At 41.2% G+C, this 19,042-nt stretch overlaps 1 protein-coding gene and 1 long non-coding RNA gene across 3 annotated transcripts in view; one reads left to right on the top strand and one right to left on the bottom strand.

Annotated features, from left to right (window-relative positions):
* The window catches only part of rusc2 (RUN and SH3 domain containing 2), a 49,425-nt gene that overhangs the window by 18,411 nt on the left and 11,972 nt on the right, over nt 1–19,042 (bottom strand). For both annotated transcript variants that reach the window (XM_088630479.1, XM_088630480.1), the window contains exon 2: nt 250–1,894. In XM_088630479.1, coding sequence (XP_088486605.1) covers nt 250–1,746 — 1,497 coding nt within the window. In that variant the 5' untranslated portion in view covers nt 1,747–1,894. The remainder of the gene's footprint in view (nt 1–249; nt 1,895–19,042) is intronic.
* On the top strand, nt 6,089–13,748 carry LOC148673707 (uncharacterized). Its single transcript, XR_015936219.1, has 3 exons — nt 6,089–6,615; nt 10,743–10,905; nt 12,467–13,748. It is a non-coding gene; the product is annotated as an uncharacterized LOC148673707 (long non-coding RNA).

The raw sequence follows: 19,042 nt of genomic DNA, 5'->3' as shown, positions 1-19,042 counted from the left end.
CATAGCTGAAAAAAACATATTCAAACAGAAAGGATACGTTGCATGTAAAAGCACATCTTCAGTTTCCCTTTTAATAAACCCATATTATTTAAAACCCGCCACTGAAAACAATTTCTAAGAATAAAAGGGATAGGGAACACTCCTTCCACTCCCTACCCCAGGCTGTCTCAGAAGAGTTTAGTAAATTTATGGTTTTGTGAACCCTTCCTATCAACAGGGTTCCCTCAGAGATCCTTGCTCCCCGCCTACCTGCTCCTGTTCATTATCCTTTGATTCCATCACAGCCTCCTGGTCCTCTGGCTTTCTGAAGAGGTAATACTCAGTGGGCTGGCTTGGGCTGCTCTTGGGCTGCTCTTCCGAGCAGCTGGTGATAGAGGAGCCAGCGGGGCTGGGGGAGGACTGAGAAGAGAGGTCACAAGTCACCAGCTTGTAGTAGTTCTGTGTGGCCACCACAAGTCGTGCCTGGCTCTGGAAACAGGAAGTGAGGTCGGAGGTCTCAGTGTGGCAAGATCCACCATCACAGTGCAGGTGGTAGGAGTTGCAGTTGGCATCCACAGCCTGGGGTGAGTGGCAGCTACAAGTGTTGGCATCCTGGGAAGAATTAGTGCCACCCCGGGGTTCAGTAGGAGAGGTGTGCAGATCCAAGTAGAAGGCTCCCCCGGCCTCTGAGTGGCTACAGACTGAGGAAGTGCATGATTGGTCCTCGGAGTTGAGGTTGAGGGGCTTGGCAGGGCCACCATTATTCATCTTATTGTAGATGGCGCTGAAGTTGACCAGCACTCCATCGGAGCTGTTGCAGGAGGAATCGCTGACGTAGCCCATCTGGTGGTCGGCATTCTCCGAAGGTTCCGAGAAGCTGAAGCAGCAACAGCGGTGTCCTTGGCCGTGCAGAGCAAAATCTGAGCTGGAGCAGCAGCTGCAAGGCCGGCTGCAGTGTCCATTCCTCAGGGGATCCTCCTCCTCCTCGGTGGGGCTCCCAATCCACTCCTGCTCTCCGCAGTCCATGGACAGGGTGGAGCCACTACTGCCATGCCGCCCCTGGCAGTCAAGCTCCAGGAGGTCCAGGCAATCTGATAACCGTTTTGCAGTCTTCAGAGCCCCCACATTATGGCCTGACCTGTCAGCCTCATGGCCCTCGGCTACTCCTGGTCTTCCTGACAGAGTGCACCATGTCTTGTGCACGCCTCTTAGGCTGTCATGCAGTAAGAAGGGTTCAGCAGCCAAGGCAAGGTCATGCAGATGGAAAGATGACGTCTTGTTGCTGGCAGCATTGGTATTCCCATGTAGATGGAAGGAGCTGTCCTCCAGATAGCCATTCAGGTTGTCTCCTTCATCCCCACCCAGCTCCTCACCCTCATCGTCCTCAGCGTCCAGCAGGAATGGGTTGTGTCTCAGCACATTGGCTTTGCCTGTGGGGTCCCTGCTCTTGGGCCGGGGAGGTGGGGGTGGCTCTTCCGAATTGTTGGAGGAGGTGAAGGAAGAGGAGTCACTGACCAGGCTGCTGCCGCCCCCACCCCCTCCACTGCTGCTGGAGGTCTGGATCAGGCTGCTGTACACCAGAGCCTCCCTGTGCAGGACGTCTCGCTCAGGGAGGGACGTGGTACGTGTCAGGCCTAAGTCTGGTTGGCAGAAGGGGTTGGTCCGCTTGAGAGAGCCACAGCACTGCCTGCCTGGGACCTGGCAGTGTACCAGTGGGATGTGGTGAACGATAAGGGTCTCCCCTGACAGTTTTGGGGGGCTGTCCATTCTCTTTGTGCAAGAAATGGGAGGGGAGGTGGGGAGGGAGTAGGGCCTAGATTACAAACCCAACACCAGGATCCCGACCACAAGGTCCTTGGAATGACACGATGGAGCAGAACGTGGAACGGAGTTCATCGTGGTCCACAGGAAACATCTGAGGGAACAAATGCAGAAAATTAGAGGTCTGTTTCAACAAACAGGTTGTGTGTCAGAAACAGGAGAATCGTAATTTCTTCTTTAAAGGATTAAGTGGGTATGTCCAAACTGGTGACTGGTTTTAACCTTTGATTTTAACCAAATGTGCCCGAAAGAAAAACATAACTCTTAAGGATGAGCATCTAGAAAACAACAATTAACCTCTGCCAAGATAAATACCAACAGGCTGCTCATCTTTTAGACATCTTACCAGTAATGTGGAGAACCTAACTCTTGCAGAACTTACAATCAGAATGTACACTGTTTTGCCAAACTTCAATTTACACATTGGATAAACCTATCTGTGCAACAAAGCTGAATATCAGATGCTTCAGTGATGAATTAGCTTTGTTAAAGCTGCTACACTTGTCTTTGTCCCAGTGACCCGTATGGTCATACAAAAGTACAGGATGCCGACAAACCTCAGGAGCAAAACCACAGCTTGTGATGCAGTCCTTGTAATACCATCTGTAAAAGCACTCATTCCAGTAGATACTGTACTTCCTATTTGGAAAAGGCCACCCACATCTCAAGATCTTTACGCTCTTGGTCACTAGAAAGGTTTCACAGTATTTCCACCAAGTTCAAATTTCTGTAAACATACCCATCCAGTATTTCCATCTTGCTTTGCCTCTTAAAACTTGAGACTGAACAAGAAAATCTGAACCGGATGCAAAGTGGGTGTAAAACAAAACTAGATAAATGGCAAAAGTAAAAATTTGCTAAAAATATTGGCATAGAAAATCCAGACAAGGAATTAGAAATGACTCCTAAAAATGACTGCTGTGTTCCTGACATTGTGTAAAGCATCAAGAAGACAGCAATATGACAGTGTTCGATCAATTTCTTGATTTTGTATCACCATTATTCAATCTGCAATGGAATATCTAGTTGAGCATGCTCTCCTCTTTCTCCTTTTTTTTCTTTTAAACCTATTCGAATCGATGGTATAGCACAAAAGGCTAGTGTTCGCTGTCACATTATCACATTACAAGCAGTGGAGTGAAACAACAGAAGCAGGTTAGAATGCTTACAGGGAGGACTGCAGAGGAATCATTACAATAATTCAGCAGTTAACTGACAGTAGCACAAATAAAACCAGCCTTGAGCAAGGGCAACTGTGTTCTTCACAGAGACAAGCACATTGCCTTTGAAAGGTGGCCTTTCAGAAAACAGAAGCACCAGTGTCAAGATAAAATTCAAGGACAGCTCAATTTAGAAACTCCTGGATATAAATTAACAGTTTATTTAATAGCACATTTAAAATAAGAATCCCACCCGCCACACACATTGTTTGAAAGTATAGAAACCTTCAAATTTCTTTGTATAAGAAGCTTCAAAATTCTCTGAAGCTTGACATCACATGGGACCATTATCTTCTGACTTTAACTTGGTCACTGAATGCCACTGCTCTCAACACAGGCCTGGACGGTGGTATCTATGCTCCTGTGTAACGGGACTGACCAGTAAAGCTTCTTAGGGACGGCAGAGGCTTCTGAGACACTTGCCAACCCCATCAGGTGAAAAACGAAATATGAAACACATCCTTCTGCTCAGTGCGCCTTTCCAACGCTTGCAAGCACACCCACACAAAACCTCTTGAATCGACTGCACAGCTGTGTTTGCTCTTACCTTCACACAGGCAGTATGAAGTAACTCACAGCCAGACCTCAGAGAGCACCAGGCCACGGGACATGGAGTACAAGCTGTTTCGCTTCCACCCTGCCTGACCAACTTGCTTGATGACTCACAGGAAGGGTGTTCTGGACAGGATCATCTTCTTACATAACCATCTAATGGGATTGAGCTTGGAAGGTTTCCCTAAACGTCCCACTATCCAGCCCTGAGGAGCCCTGACCAGACAGCCAGTACAAAACCTCCAATTCCCCTGTCCCAGGGGTTACCACCCGGTGGTGCGTGGCGGTACTGCAGGGGGTTCATGAGATTGTGTTGGAATGTCAATGTCAAATTAAATTCAATTTTTAAAAAAAATATTTTTTTAAAGTCAAATATATTACATTAAAACAAACAAATGTAACACCGTGACTTTATATGCAAAAACCAACAACAGAATTAGCTGATAGGATTAGCCTAACTGTTGAATGTCATGTGAGCATACGTTGTTAGCACGTCTTGAGTGTTTGAGCTGCGCACTGAGACTTTTTTTTATCAATTAATCAAATTTTATCTGATCAGAATTCCAACTTGGCCATGCACTTCAAGGATCCAACATGGAACGCTAAACTTGCATATCTCAACCTGATATGTTTGATGAACTGAATACGTTTAACACCAGTATGCAGGGCCTGCACACAAACATACTGGACTTGTGTGACAAATTCAAAGGATTTATAGAAAAGATTTGATGCTGGCATGAACGAGTAAGGAATGGAGTGACCGCAATGTTCTCCTGCTTAACAGAATTGAATGATGGGGAGGCTGAAACAGTGGACATCTCTCAGACAATCTGTGCCCATCTCACTATGCTTGCTGGGAGTGACTTAAAAACTGACAAAGACTGGATCAGGGATCCCTTTTTGAAGGCATCCAACACAAACATGTCCCACAGCTTAACTGTGACGGAGGAGGACAAGCTGATTGATCTCAGTAATGGCAGTTTTTTGCATCAGACCTACCAGAGCTCTGGACGTGACTTAACATCTTTTTGGCTGGACCCTGCTGTTTCATCCATGTACCCTGAGCTCACACAAAAAGCCTCGAAAATCCTTTTACCATCTGCAACCACATACTAATGTGAGTGTGGAGTTTCAGTACTGAAGGGATCAATAAAAACAAAGCAGAGATCCATGCTTGACGTGAAAGATGAGATCAGAGTACGTCTGTCAAAGACTTTCCCCAGGATTGATGATCTGTATAAGACTCACCAGGCACAGGTATCCAGTTAAAAAGGTCGGTCTATGCCAGAGCAAGTGAGCTTTTAATGCTTGTTTTGAATTCTTTAATAGTCCTATTAATAAATACCAACGTAATAATAAGAATAAAAACAGTAGTAATATTAATATTTTATTATATTACAAAATATTTCATTATTATCAATATTATATTAATATTTTGAAATAGTGAAAAGAAGCATGTTAAGAGGATATGCTGTAGCATTTATCTATATTTATTGAAAGGCTTGATTTAGTTAAAATCAAGTGGGTGGGTACCTGAGGCATATAATTTAGGTTGAAGGGTTCGGCTGACAAAAAAGGTTGGGAACCCCTGCCCTAGCCCATTCGACATACTATATTTCCAATCTGCATGTTGCGGGCAAGGGGGTCCTTACAGTATATTGCCAACAATGATTCTCGATTTCCAGAACTGATGAAAAATAGAGTACTGAAAAGTAATACAGGCAGTCAATCATCTTGTTTTTGTTTTTTTATCAGACCATTTGACAAGCAGTGCAAAGCTAGGTAAACGACACTTCAAGCTCTTTCTTGCTCTATGGCAAGGCAATGATATCAATAACTAACCCACAACCCAACACCCTAAACTTTATGATGGTTTTAACCAGACGTTTATGTCCCTTAAAACTGAAACATGCTGTACTACCCTCATACAGGATAAAAGATCTGCCTATATTTATGTAAACTGGAAATAAAAAAAAAATATAGCATTAATGTTGGGCTGTTTTAACTTTTCCCCTTTTAACTTAAAGTCTAAAAGTCAGTCAGGGCAACTGCTTTATTAGAACTGCCAGATTCGGATTTATTATTGAGCATTAGCTGGGTGAACTGAAAATCTATTAACTGCTTATACCACTCAAAATAAAGTATGGCAGTTTTCTAATGGTATTTCACTGACCGCCAGGTGAAAGAGACTTTCTCCATTATGACACCGTGAGGTAGTGAGAGGTGGCTATGTGCAGAATACACCATCTTGTCCCACAATCCAGGCCCAATGTTATAGCCTTGGGCCAAGACGGCTGCCTGTTAATTAGGAAAAGCTGAAACATGAGGCCCAGCTGTTCTGAATGAGTGTTTGTCACTCAGAGGGAGTGAGATCCCACGTGAGGAAAAGGAGTTATAAGGGTGTGCCTGGAATCAGCCACTCCACTGGGCTCATTAAGAGGCTTATAAGGCCATCTTAAGGCCAGAGGAAAAAGGTTTCAGTCCATGTCTAGAGCTTAGAAGGAGTGGGTGAGAACTCCTGAGGGGATGTCTTACTAGTGGTGGATTGGGCTGGCTTACAGGGCTCTGGGACTGGGCAAATTGGGAAGGCTTGAAGAAGAGACAGCTTGGAATAATACTGAGGGGGGACATTCTGGATAGGCAGGCTGTGTGGTAGTTTGCAATGCACCATGGGGATGAAGTGCATGACCCTGGAACAGAACTGGTCTGCTGGATGAGGGCTACTGTATCTGAAGGCATTATGACCCAGAGGAATAGGCACCACCTGTCAAGGTAGCAGCATAATGTACCTTTTTCCCCACAGCTGAGGGAGAGTCTACATGGCACAGGTTGAGTTCCAAGTACTCCCTGTGCCTTACTATTGGCAGACGGGCAGACAAGACATATTAGGGAATGAGAATTGAGAGATTGGAAAAAAAAGAGAAAGGAAACAACAATTCCACCTGCTGTTGTGTGAGAGACACAAGTGGGATCCCTGGCCAAACAGGATCAGATGGGAAAGTTGGCAAAGAAGGAATCTGATCAGTGAAGAGCAAGAGTGAAGGTATTGTGTAATAAGTGATTTGTGAATACACAGAATTGGGCAACAGAGGGAGTTTGAAATACTATTGTATATAAGAAGGGAGATAGACTACTAAAAATGTGAAAAATAAAAGTGGTGCACTGAGCAAAACTGTTCTTAACTTATAGAAAAGACTTTTAAAATATAATACACTAAGCAGAACTAAACTGCTACTGATGTCTTTGTAGTAGGGAAGCAAACCAGCATTCACTACCAGTGTTGGAACGTTTTAAGCACTCCAACAGAGCAAAGTGTGGTAGCCTTTAAAAAAATACATTATTTATTTTACCAGCAGGCCAGTTAAATAATGTATACATTTTGCTGTGCATAGTAATTATAAATAAAACACAGAAGCCTACTGAACAGAAAACAAGCATGAATGAGTCTCAGTTGAAGCACAGAACTGATTATGTTTATATATACATACGGCACAGAACACTTTCTATTACTTGGAAAACATATTGTAGAATACCACTAAATTACTCTAATTATTATCATTTGTATATTCTAAAAATGCACTGCTGCTTAATCTCTACCATGTTCTTAATATCTTGTATTTGTAGCGCTTTCCAATACAAAAAATGCCAAAGTGCTTCCAATACTGAAATGCAGCTCACACCTGTGTGTGTTAAACTGGCAGAGGAGTAAAAATGTTTCTTCTTTACTTATGGGGGAAATTCAAAACTGTAAAGTCCAAAATGGAATTTAACCTGGTGAAAAAAGGGAACGCCCTACTCTTGCAAACAGTGGTATGGGAGCTTTAATGCTGAAGCAGTCAGGACCTCAAATAACAGCACCTCCAACAGCACAGTATCTCCAGTTGCCATAGTAGGGAATTCTGGTCCAGACACACAAGTGTAAACAACACCTCTTACAGCAGCAACCTGGTTTTTCTTACAGGTCTCCTGCACAGCCCACGACAAGCGCTGCTTAGGATTTGACCTGATGAGATTAGTCTACAAGACTTTTAACTGTCACATCTTATCTCCATGTGAAGACACAGCTCGTAGCAGAATAAGCCCCAAAATCAGCGAGCCTGATAATCACAACAGTAAAAGAGCACAAAGTACTGCACCACAGAAGACATGGGATAAACTACAGAACAGTTTTTTTTTATAACTGTAAGTACACACAGTGACACAGAGAAACATAGATAAGCATTTTCACCACTTTTAAATGTAGTAACCACTTAGAAGTTCAAGTTGAAGGTAAAGTTTCAGCTTCTTTAAGATTTTAAACACTTCAGATAAACAAAAACTGCAGGTTCTCTTTTCATTCAAAATGCTTGGAACGAAAGTCCCGCTTTATTTAAAAGAGATAGAGATTTAAACCCTTCATATCCAGTCATATACTACATAGTAGTAGCGTGGCTACCTTAGTGTATAGTACACTGGCTACATTTAACAGTATAAAATGCTGGCTATATTTAATAAAAGTTGTGGAAAATAAAATGGTACAGCAGAGCTTAATTCAACAACCACAGTTAAAAAAGTGCTTAAAGAGTCACTTAATGAAAAGCAGCACTTGTACTCTGTGTTGGGGACCATTTTCCATTTTGTCTGGTTTCCTAGGCAAAAACAAACACAACTAATCCCACTCAGACTCACTGCACATACTGTAAATCAACAAGGAAAAGACTAGATGTTCTCTTCTACGTTGCTGCCAGCTGCTGAAAACTGGGAATGTTTTGTGAAGTACCCTTGATTCCTTGCTCTACTATTCATTTAATATGATACAGCTCTCGAATAACAGTTTGGAGACATCCATTAAATACACAATGCACCGCAGGAGGCTTCACCTACAGAATATTCTGTATTTCCTATGCTATTCCGTTTTGTGATTACATCAAAAGATGTAAATGTTACAAAAAAGGAGAGCGGAGAGTGGGCTAAACTGTGACTTGTCCTACCTGGTAATGGCTATGTGTAGTACTCATAAACAACAACTATCGCTAACCTCTCGAACCTGCAGTTTCCATAATTCAAAACACAACTTCAAATGAGCAAGCAAAGGCAGGAAGAAGAAAGACCAGGGGGCTGGGGGCTGCCTCTCCCTTTTGAAAGAAATATAACGGAAAACTAATGCAATTCTGCTTCCTCATATTATTCTTCTTATTCTAATTCAAACTAGAAGTACTATTGAAATGTGATTTTCACCATTATACTTGTATATAATATGTACATTTAATATATTATTGTACTATACCATATTGTATTTAATATTGTATCAGACTTCATTGGCTTGGCAAATGCACGGCAAAGTACTTTTCAAGCATGTCCTGCATCCAGTCATTTCCTGCTTCCAATATCCAAGCGAATTTGATCCCCAGTTGCCCTGCATGTAAACCACAGAGCATTCTGAAGCAGCTGTGCACATGTGGCCTTTGGAGGATTTGCAGGAGTGGTCTTTCTGCTTAAATCCTAAGGGCTGGGTACCCCTGCTGTGCATCCCCTCATCCTCTCCTGCCAGCCTCAGCACGCCCCCAGGCTTCACAAATCCCGTCCTTTTCACTACGGTGGGGCAAAAAACAAACAAACCGTGCAAAAGCGATGGTGTTCGTATGACAGACACTTAGGTTCTTATCTGGCACTTCTTCTCTGACTGTAGAATTGTCTGCATCCAATCTTTTTTTCCCCCTGAGGATAACCTCAAGTGGATCAAATAATATCTAGTTTTCCCTCTATCAACTTAAATTGGAAGGGCAAATATTTAAATTTCATGAAAGTAAATTTTTAAATTATTACATTCCGCATACTTTACTAATAATAGATCCTGCTGTCACCATCGCTAGGAATATAGCGAAGCTGGGTGCCACCTGTGCCACCGCAGCTCTAGGAATGTATCAGCAGTGTTTGCATTTCCTGGTACAGTCTACAGTTGGCACTGGTCTGAAAGATGTGTACTTCAAACAAAGGACAGTGTAGCTCCTATGTGCTTTGCTCTTATATGATGTACTTGTCATAAAGAAAGGTCCCCACTTTTCACAACACAAAAAATAAATTTGGGCAGAAGGAGACAGCAGAAATTTGCACCTCCGCCCTGAGCTGTAGGCTTGTAGTCTTCAGCCATTTTGTGACTGTGTCTATTTCCAAGTGCCTAGCACAAGGATGTGAGAGACAGTTATGTAAGACTGTCAACAAAGCAGTGCTGACAGTCTGACGGCTATTCATAGCACTCTATGTAATGAGGTATTACACACTGTAGTTCTGTGCTGCTGGGCGAGAGACAGCACAATTATTAAGATAAGGAAAAAGGACAGCAGAGAATCATTAAGCAGGACTACTCCACATTTACTGCCAGACATTTAAAGAGATATAGGCCAGACTCTTCAAATCAGGTCACAATTCTGCTTTGTCTTGCTGTTATTACAGCAGGGTTGATAAGATCTGATAACACTGCTGACGTACTGTACTGAGGCAGGCTGGGTCAAATAGGGGACTACCCCTTAAAGACTCCTTGGTCTTGAGTCTGGGATACACAACATGTACTGTATCTGTAACACTGTACAAAAACACTGACCCTCACAGCAGGGCAGTTCCACGATCTATTTAACTTTTCATTTTGAATAGTTCTCTTTATTTAAACTGTTTCCCCACAGCTCGTACATGCCGAGGCAAAGAACATTTTTTATTTTAATTAAATTTCAGTCATTTAGATTCATGACCCAATAATAGTTTTGGAAATCACTGAAATAATATTAAATAAATCTATTTAAAAAGGAATGCAATATTAGTCGTGGATGTGCCTTTCTAGTTAACTTCTTTCTAAGGCAGAAAACATGCATACAAATACAGTGTCTGAACAGAGCATATACTGTACACAAACATATAAAGAAGGCATACAGAAAAATAAAAAGCAAGCTGATAAGCACAGAAGATCATCTGTCTCTCACCTCTGTAATGTAAAATGGTTCTTTAGAAAGGCTACACATAACACCAACAATAGTTCAGTTTTGTAAGCCCCAAAAGACACATTTGGTTTTTAAAAAGCATTTTGTGTGCATTGGTGTAGAAAACAGCAGTTTCAATGGGGCTCATTTGTCTCGAAGTGCAGGCGCTGGCATTTGTGCTACAACAAAGCAAACTTCTATCTCTGTGTCTGTTTTGAAGGGAGATTTATCGCCAGCAGTCGGAGAGCAAACTGGGCGAGTCTCCATGTTAAAACGCAGTGAAGCGCATCTTGGTACAATCTGGGAAGAAGCCCAGAAACATCTGCTGCAAGGTGGAGAGGCAGACCCCAGACATCGCACCCAGAGGCTCTCTTGGTTCTGTGGTAAGCAGTGGTTTTCATTACACCAGTAAACTACAGTTTGGGGTTTCCGGCTTCAGCCCCAAATGTAAATGCAGAAGAGTACTGGGAGGATTCCTGTTTGCCAGTTCAGTTTGTTTATTGACGATGATAATGTGTTTATCTTCGGGGTCAAGTACTGCAAGAACAAAAAAGAAATGCAGAATTGCATATTGGTCACTTTAAAGAGCAGAGAGAATTCATAGAAAAGGATTTTTACCAGAGACATTATAATAGTCTTTATAAAACTATTATATTATAAAAGTATATTAATCTCCATAGGTCCATTTTGAATTTACGCATTATAAACTGGTTCATCAGTTGTCCGTCTTTTTGGGGAGGGAAATGTGTTGTGTGTGGCAGAGGATGCAAAATTGTAAATGAATCTGTAAGTTTTTTTTATTAAATATGTGATCTGATAAATGTGTATTGCACAATTTAGATGTATAATTGGTCAACTTAATTGATTATTAAAGGCTATTTTAAGACCCAGTTGCCAGTCCTGCTGTCTTGCCAGCCTCCACCCCCAGTGAGTGGTGGCACAATAATCCACACAACCAGGAGAGGACAATATTTACCACAATTCCAAACATCCAGAAATAAAAATAAAAAAAAGCAAAAACAACATGCATAATTTCTTAGCGTTTCCTTAAATCAACACTTGGACAAATCCAATGATTAAGAATGAAAGCAACAGTTAAAATACTGTACCAACAGAAATGTATGTATCACATGTTCAGGGGCTCCACGAACAGTGTACACCTACAGTACTGTAGTATAAATATAATATTCATATATGTTTGTACAAACAGAAGCTCATCTCCAACTTACAATACACACAGAGTTTAAATGATGTTATTTAATGATCCACTGTAGAAATAAAAGCACATAAAACTATGAATTTCCATATAAGAGTTAAGAAAAAAAAAGTATTTGTTATTTGTTCAACAGAAGGTACAACAGAACCAATACATCACCAAGACAATGGTGTGCAAGCATTCTGTGCATTCATTCTGAAGTCTATTAATATCCAGCAAACAAGAGCATTAATCTGCAGGGCTCCTGTTATTTATGTGTTTGTTTCTCCGTTTTACTGTCTTTTAAAATATTTTCAGAATGTTTAGGTTATTAAAAAATTGAAGGTGCTTTCAAAGACTGCAGAAAAAACTACATCCAATGCAAAGCAATAAATGTCTATGTTTTATTTCTGACAATAATTCTGAACAACAAGACTTACAGTAAACACCTTCTAATTGCTGCAATACAGGTTTATTGTTAAGTAAGTGTCAGACATTGAACGTATTTGAGGATTGACAGATAAATGTAACTTAAATGCAAATGAATATTCTATGGTAATCTATAGACAAGGCCTTAACAATTTTCACATTCGAAAAGCTGGAGTGAACTTGTTAGAAAGGCAGGTAAACTTAAAGAAATGAGCAAACCCATGTGGATATTAGAACATACAAGCTTAGTCGGTAACTGTAAGTTGGCAAGGATGTATTTAGCATACTACATGCACATAAATTCTCTTTCACCTTCACAGGTTGATGTGCCACTTCCCTATACTGCATAAAGAGCTGTTTGGATACATACTGAATCACAGAAGGAGATAGGAGGTAGTTGGTCACAGCTTTTAAATGGAATACAAATCCTGCTGCACTTTGTAATGTAACTGTAAAAATCAAGAATAAAAAAATGAAATCAGATGGCACTTCTATCTCCCCACATCAAGACGTACATCACCAAGACCTTCCTCTGAAATGACTGCTGAATTCCATCTAGTTGAGTCATGCGGCTGCATATGGGTCTCATTCTCTACTTAAAGTAGGACAACATGTAAGGGAAATTCTGTCCCGAAATTCTGCTTTTTCTTCATCGTCCAGTTGAGATGCTTCTACGCATGTAGTGCTCCCGCCCGCAGCTGTAGTAAAGCCTCCACAGTGAACAGAGAAAACTGGAAAAGGTCCAATAACTCTAAAAGGGCCTCTTCCTTTGAATATAACTCGTGCTGACGCGATCACTTTATGGGCTGGGGCTCTGAGTCCAAGCAGCAAGGGAACAGAAACAGTCACTGCGGGACAGCCGAGGCCATCTCATTTGCCATAGTTCAGGTGGGTAGCTGAACTATGGCAGCTAGATCCTGCAGCTAGGATCACACCTTCCCCCGTCTCTTAACGACAGACTACGCTTCTTCTAAATTCTCTCCATTCATTGGAGGTTTCATTTCACACCTCTCTACACATATGCTGACTTCACACCTCTTGATTGGCCTCTCTTTCTGTCCCCTGCTCCCGCCTCTTGCTCCTCCTCTCTCTCGGATTTGGTTCTCCTGCTACATTACCTTTGCCTACTGCCTTGTCTCTCTCACACCTGAAGAAGGCTCCACAGCCAAAACGTTGTGTTTTCTTTCTTCTCTTTTCAGCATGGAATAAACCTACAGTATTACTTGGCCATTTGCCATGTCTGATTTCCACATCCAGTCCCACAAAAGATGCAATAATATGGGCAAACTTATTTCAGCAGTTATCCAAGCAGCAATGGCCATTGTGTACTTATGAATAGGAAAAATAACAAAGAAAAAAGCTTTATAGATCGCAAATGAATACAAATGAAAAACAATACTGTACTGTAAATCCATTATTTTCCTCTGTTTTAATACAGTACAATTTCTTAAAATGTACTGTTTTTTGGCTGAAAACTATTTTGCTTTATCTCTCTGTTGCATAAACAATGAGTGTCCCTGTCCTGTCCTGTTCTGTATCATGAAGCACAGACTCTCCACTTCAGAATAAACTTGGACCGCACAGGTGTGCTCTTCATGTCCACTTTTAGTCACTTAAACACCAAGAGTTTGCTCATAGCACACAGCCTGAGGTGTGTGGGATTGTCCAGCTCTCTCTCCTAACAGACTAACCACAGTCCTGACACTGAAACTCAGCAGCTGCTAGTCAAATTTGCTTGGAAATTTATGCCCCATCAGACCCTGCCTCAAGCTATTTTTCTACACTTTGTGCGACACTCATGACTCTTGTTACTGATGCTCTTAAAGAGTCGTCTCAGAGCAGAGACGAGCAGTGCTGATGTTTTTCAGCAGACATCCCATTACTTTGAGCAGTAAATTTATTGCAATTTCCCCTGCCCTTTCTCACATAACCAAACACATTTTATTTGTTATGCTTTCACCTTGCTTTACTGGGCTTTCTGTCTGGCTAGCAGGCCCATTCAAAGCCCTCAGACGAAGGGTGTGAAAGTACATTACCCGCTAGCTGTGTATAGCTCACTCTGTAAAAATGTTCCCGGAACAGACAGGGCTGGCCCTGTCTCTCCCTCAGACAGACATGAAGCTCTTCCCTTCCGTTCCCCAGTTCTGGGAAAGAGGAAAACTGGAGGAAGCCTGTGTGACAGGAAAGGGATGGGTCACAATGGTCTCTTTTCAGAGCCGGTCCTGGAGACAGTTTCCACAGAGCTATTGAATACATTCACTGGCAGGCTGCACTGAGAGAAGGGGGCGGTACCAGCTTATTGGCAAACACAGCAACAAATACACTGAAAAACGTGTGACGCAGTGCTGAGCAGCAACATTGCAGGGCGCAAGAATGCGAATAGATTACTGGCCTGAGCTGTGCACATGCCAAGCTTGGAATCACCTCTTACACAAAACAAGAGAATGCACAACCTTGACCAGCGTAATTTGGCATTTGAAAGCTGCGCATTTTAAATAAACGTGTGTAAGAGTATGATCACTTCAGGATAGCGACAGAATGCTCTTGGCATGAAGCACAATTGTGAGAGAGACTTAGAAAAAGTGGATGTGAAGTTCTGTTTTAAAAATGTCTGTCTGCGGCATTTTGCCTGCCATCTTGAGCAATGATTCCTTAGCAATCTAGTACCCACTACCCCATGACTGGGAAAAAAGGAATTATAACATGAATGCAATTCTGCCAGGCACATTTTTGAAAACCCATAAGAGAAGTTAGTGTCACGGACAAAATACAGAGAAATATCCCTTGAGAGGTCTGTAGAAATCTCAGTTAGGCATTCTATATTTGTATGATTTATTGTGCATTACTGCAGCTGCTGGTGTCTGTTATGATATTGGCAAACCAGAAACACTAGTTGAAGACATTTGCCATATTCAGAGCTCATAAAACCCAGGACAGGACATTGTAACAACTTTGTGCTTTCTGAATTTCCAGGAGAGACGAAGGTTTAAGCTCGGAAAAAACAGTAAACACAATAATTTATAATAATTCTAAGACATACCGACAAAAGGAATGTTTTACTGTTACACAAAGCACCAAATGTGAGACTGTAATTCTGATGCTACTAATCCAACATTGATCAGAGCTCACAAAAAGGTGCAGTGAACTGAGTTTCTTCAGACATAAGGGTTTCAGATGTCAGGACTGAGGAAAGAAAAATGTAAAAAGGTTCATATCTGAATCTGAAGATATCCACACTGATGAGAAAAGGCAGCCTTTGCAAAAACCTTCAGCTTACTACTCCCACTTTGATAATCCTGGAATCCTGCTGAACGGCTTTAATAGGAGAAAAATATGAGAAACGCTGAGCTCTGCTTTGTAACTGCTCACAGTGCAGTCGAAATCCAGCTGCTGAGAGCTTCCAGATCCAGGTTTGCTGTAGGACACTATAATTACCCTTTTAGCTGTCATTATTTCTCTGCTAGATTTCACAAAGTGCCATGTGTCTAAAATAAGAACTGTCACATGGTGCCATGATGCTTGTTCAGGATGGGTAATACTTTGGCCAAACAGACAGAGTATGAGAAGAGATGATACAGAAAGGAATGTAATGTACTGGCGAACCTCATTCAGGATTCTTCAAGGAGCTGTCCAAGGTGCTATCTAGGCAATGGGAGAGTAAAGCCCATGACTTTCCGCATGAACCTGACAAACACATTGTGTTAATAAATACAGTTGATCATGGGGAGAAGTTCTGTCAACAAACATACACCAGGGTCAATGTCCTGTCCTGGTATTATCCTTGTTCACTCTTTCTTGGCTCACCATTTTAGAGCAAAGCAGAAAATGTAGATTTTAAAATAATTCATTCCAAACGAGCTCCAAAGAAGACTTGGCTGTGGCACGGACAGCACTGTAGTGAGACAACACCTTAACTTGAAGCTTAAGGCTTTCTCAAGCACTGGGACCTGTTCTTTGAATCTGTTCTGCAACTTCATAGAAGTTACTTAACTGCAGTCAGATACTGGGTGAAATCATCTACATCAATGTAAGGGAACAACACTCCTTAGTGTGATCTAGCATACTGTATATATGCTTTAGTTAGACCACCCAATGGATGTTGAAGAGAGATAATATACGAAGGGGCACTGCAGTTAAGCTGTGAATTTTAACGTTGTTCAAGACGCTGATGTCTTTCATTGAGAATATTTGCCATGTATCCACATGGGGGGCCTACCTCAGTACTTACGAAAATTAAAATAGGAAAACAAAGTTATGCAATACAAATATCAGAGATGAATTATATGAATACAACATTTCTCTCATCACAGAACAGTTTCAGTGGTACAATCAAATTTCAGGTATTAAATCGATTCACAATTAACTGAAAAGTGCTTTCATCTCTGAAGGTAATTATCAAGGTTAAACTCAGGAACTGATTCATTCTGTGTGATAAACCTTAAAGGTCCCCGATTCACAATTGGTCCTGGGACACACCAACACTATTCTCTGACAGCTCCTCGTAGCACTTTCTGTATTTAATGGAGGGGTTCTGTGCTACATGGGCAAAACAGCAGAATCCTGAAAGATCTGCATCTCGTGATTTGAACATGAAAAAGAGGGTGGGGGGGGGTTTAATTAAATATTACAGTGTGATGTGGCAAATGTATTAATCTGTCAGCATGGTTCCCTATGCTTAAACTAGAGATCATTAAGAAGAGTCCTCTACTGTCCATGTCTTGAATATATCTTTAGGAATACCCAGATATTAATTCAGATCTACCTGTATCTTAGTACACAATTTCAAAAGTACTGTATTTTTCAGATAAGAGTGAGAAGGAGATTAACTAGACAAAGGCATGCCACAGGACTTGATGGACTTGATACTGAAGGACTTGATGGACTTGATACTGAAGTGCTGTAGTGAGTCAGTGCTCCAGAAGGACCCCCTACAATATCATCCTGACAGAGACCATCATTGCAAGAGTATAATACACCTCACTCATTAAGCTTTAATTTCACAGTTCTTAATTCATGAGTTCATTTTTTATACAGCTGTATTAGAAACTATTAGAAATAACTAGATAAATTACCCAAAGCTAGGAAACAAAAGAAAAAAAAGGTGAAAACAAATCTCTTTTAAAAATGTCAGGTTGTGCAGAGTCACTCTACAGTATGTACTGAGAAGGTACATGAGTAGAACCTCAGGACAGAGAGCTGCAGCAGGGACTGTTCATCTGACTGGGCTACAGCCTCTGATGTCAACTGTCAAAGTCTTGCCAAGCAGCTTCCTGATGCCCCTGGGTTTGGTGCCAAAACAGCTCTGGTTGATTTATCACGCTCATGGAAACTAATGAGGTGACAATTTATTGATTCTGTATGAGTAACTATAGTACAGTTTTCACAATTACATAAAACCAGCAGAAAAGTCTAGATGCTTCTAAAAAAATGGCTTTTTTTCAGATATAAGTTTAATTTAATTCATTTAATTAATCGTAGTTTAATTTGTTTGGCTAATATGATGTAAAAGGGTGGTATGGTTGTACTGGAGCATTCTGGGTAAAGTACTCCATCCATAACCCTCAAACCCGTGGCCCTCCAGTCAAGAGTCCAGTACCCAAACCCCTGCTGCTCTCTGCCACCGTTCACATATGTAAAATCCACTAACAAAGTATTTGAACAGTTTGTCAGCAGCACTTGAACAAAATTACAGTTTTCTATTCCCTTAATAAAAGGAAACCTCAATTAAAATAAGCTCTTGTAAGGGCTGAAGAAAAGCTTTACAGTACAAAGTTCCCTGTAAAACTTGCCGTCTAAGGCACATTTAACCATAATTCACTTACATGTTTATTATACAAGTGTTTGCTTTCATAGACTGTATACAGTATATACTGTACTGTATTATGCTGCAAAGAAAGAAGCAGAGGTTAATTTCACCTTGAAAAGTGAAAATAAAGAACAAAAACAATGTTTCGAGAACCTTCTTCAAGTATATCAAGTATATATATTAAGCTGTATTCATAATCATAATCTGTCTGATGGCAACTACATCATTCTAAAGACCAGTCACGGAAGCTTTTCTAATATTAATTATAATTTCTTTGAGAAAAAAGATGCTGGGGAAAACTATTCTATAATAGACAGTGACATAACATCATTTTTCAGGACGAGAGTAATAAACCCCTTACACATAAACTATTACTATCTCAGTAAGTAAAATTATTTAACATAGACACAGCATCAAACCACACCCATCCAGCCTCTAGAACAATATGACTTTACTGACTCCCACATGATGATTACAGAAGGAAATAACATTATGCAAGGCCACACCAAGTTACTCTGGATAAACAGAACACATTTAAAGCCACACAAACATAAACAAAGGAACTTGTAGACCCTGCACTCTGAAGTCCAAAACCTCAGGGAGGGACTGACATTAATCCATCTTTGCTTGGGATTTTTTCTCCATAGAACTGTATAAGCATCAGCATTGAGCTCCATCATCAGACCCCTGTCCTGAGAACAAAGAGGTTGGGACGACTGGATTTAACTGTACTGTACAGTACATCTCCTCAGTCACAGCTGCCACCGGAGATATGTGTGGCTGGCTATCACACAACCTTCTGACCAACCGAGATACCAAAGAGCACAAAAAATGAAAGCAGGAACAGCAAGAAACAGAAGCAGAAGGAAGCTTCCAGGTAATGGCAGTAAGTAAGACGTTCACAACAAAAAGGAGGCAATTCTAGTTTACACAAAGGCCTGTGGGAGTATTGAAAAAGCTACGCGTCATGTAGTTGACATCAAAACCCTGGCTTTTTTCCAGAAAGAGTTGGATGAGATCCTTCGATTAGCTGCAAACTACCAAAAAGGCAATACAGGCCAAATAGCCTCCTCATGTTTTAACATTCTTA

The sequence above is a fragment of the Lepisosteus platostomus genome, chromosome 4, assembly GCF_059453375.1.
Source record: "Lepisosteus platostomus isolate fLepPlt1 chromosome 4, fLepPlt1.hap1, whole genome shotgun sequence".
Taxonomy (NCBI): Eukaryota; Metazoa; Chordata; class Actinopteri; order Semionotiformes; family Lepisosteidae; genus Lepisosteus; species Lepisosteus platostomus.
The sequence above is the reverse complement of the archived record's forward strand: the minus strand, read 5'-3'. Positions and strand labels throughout refer to the sequence as shown.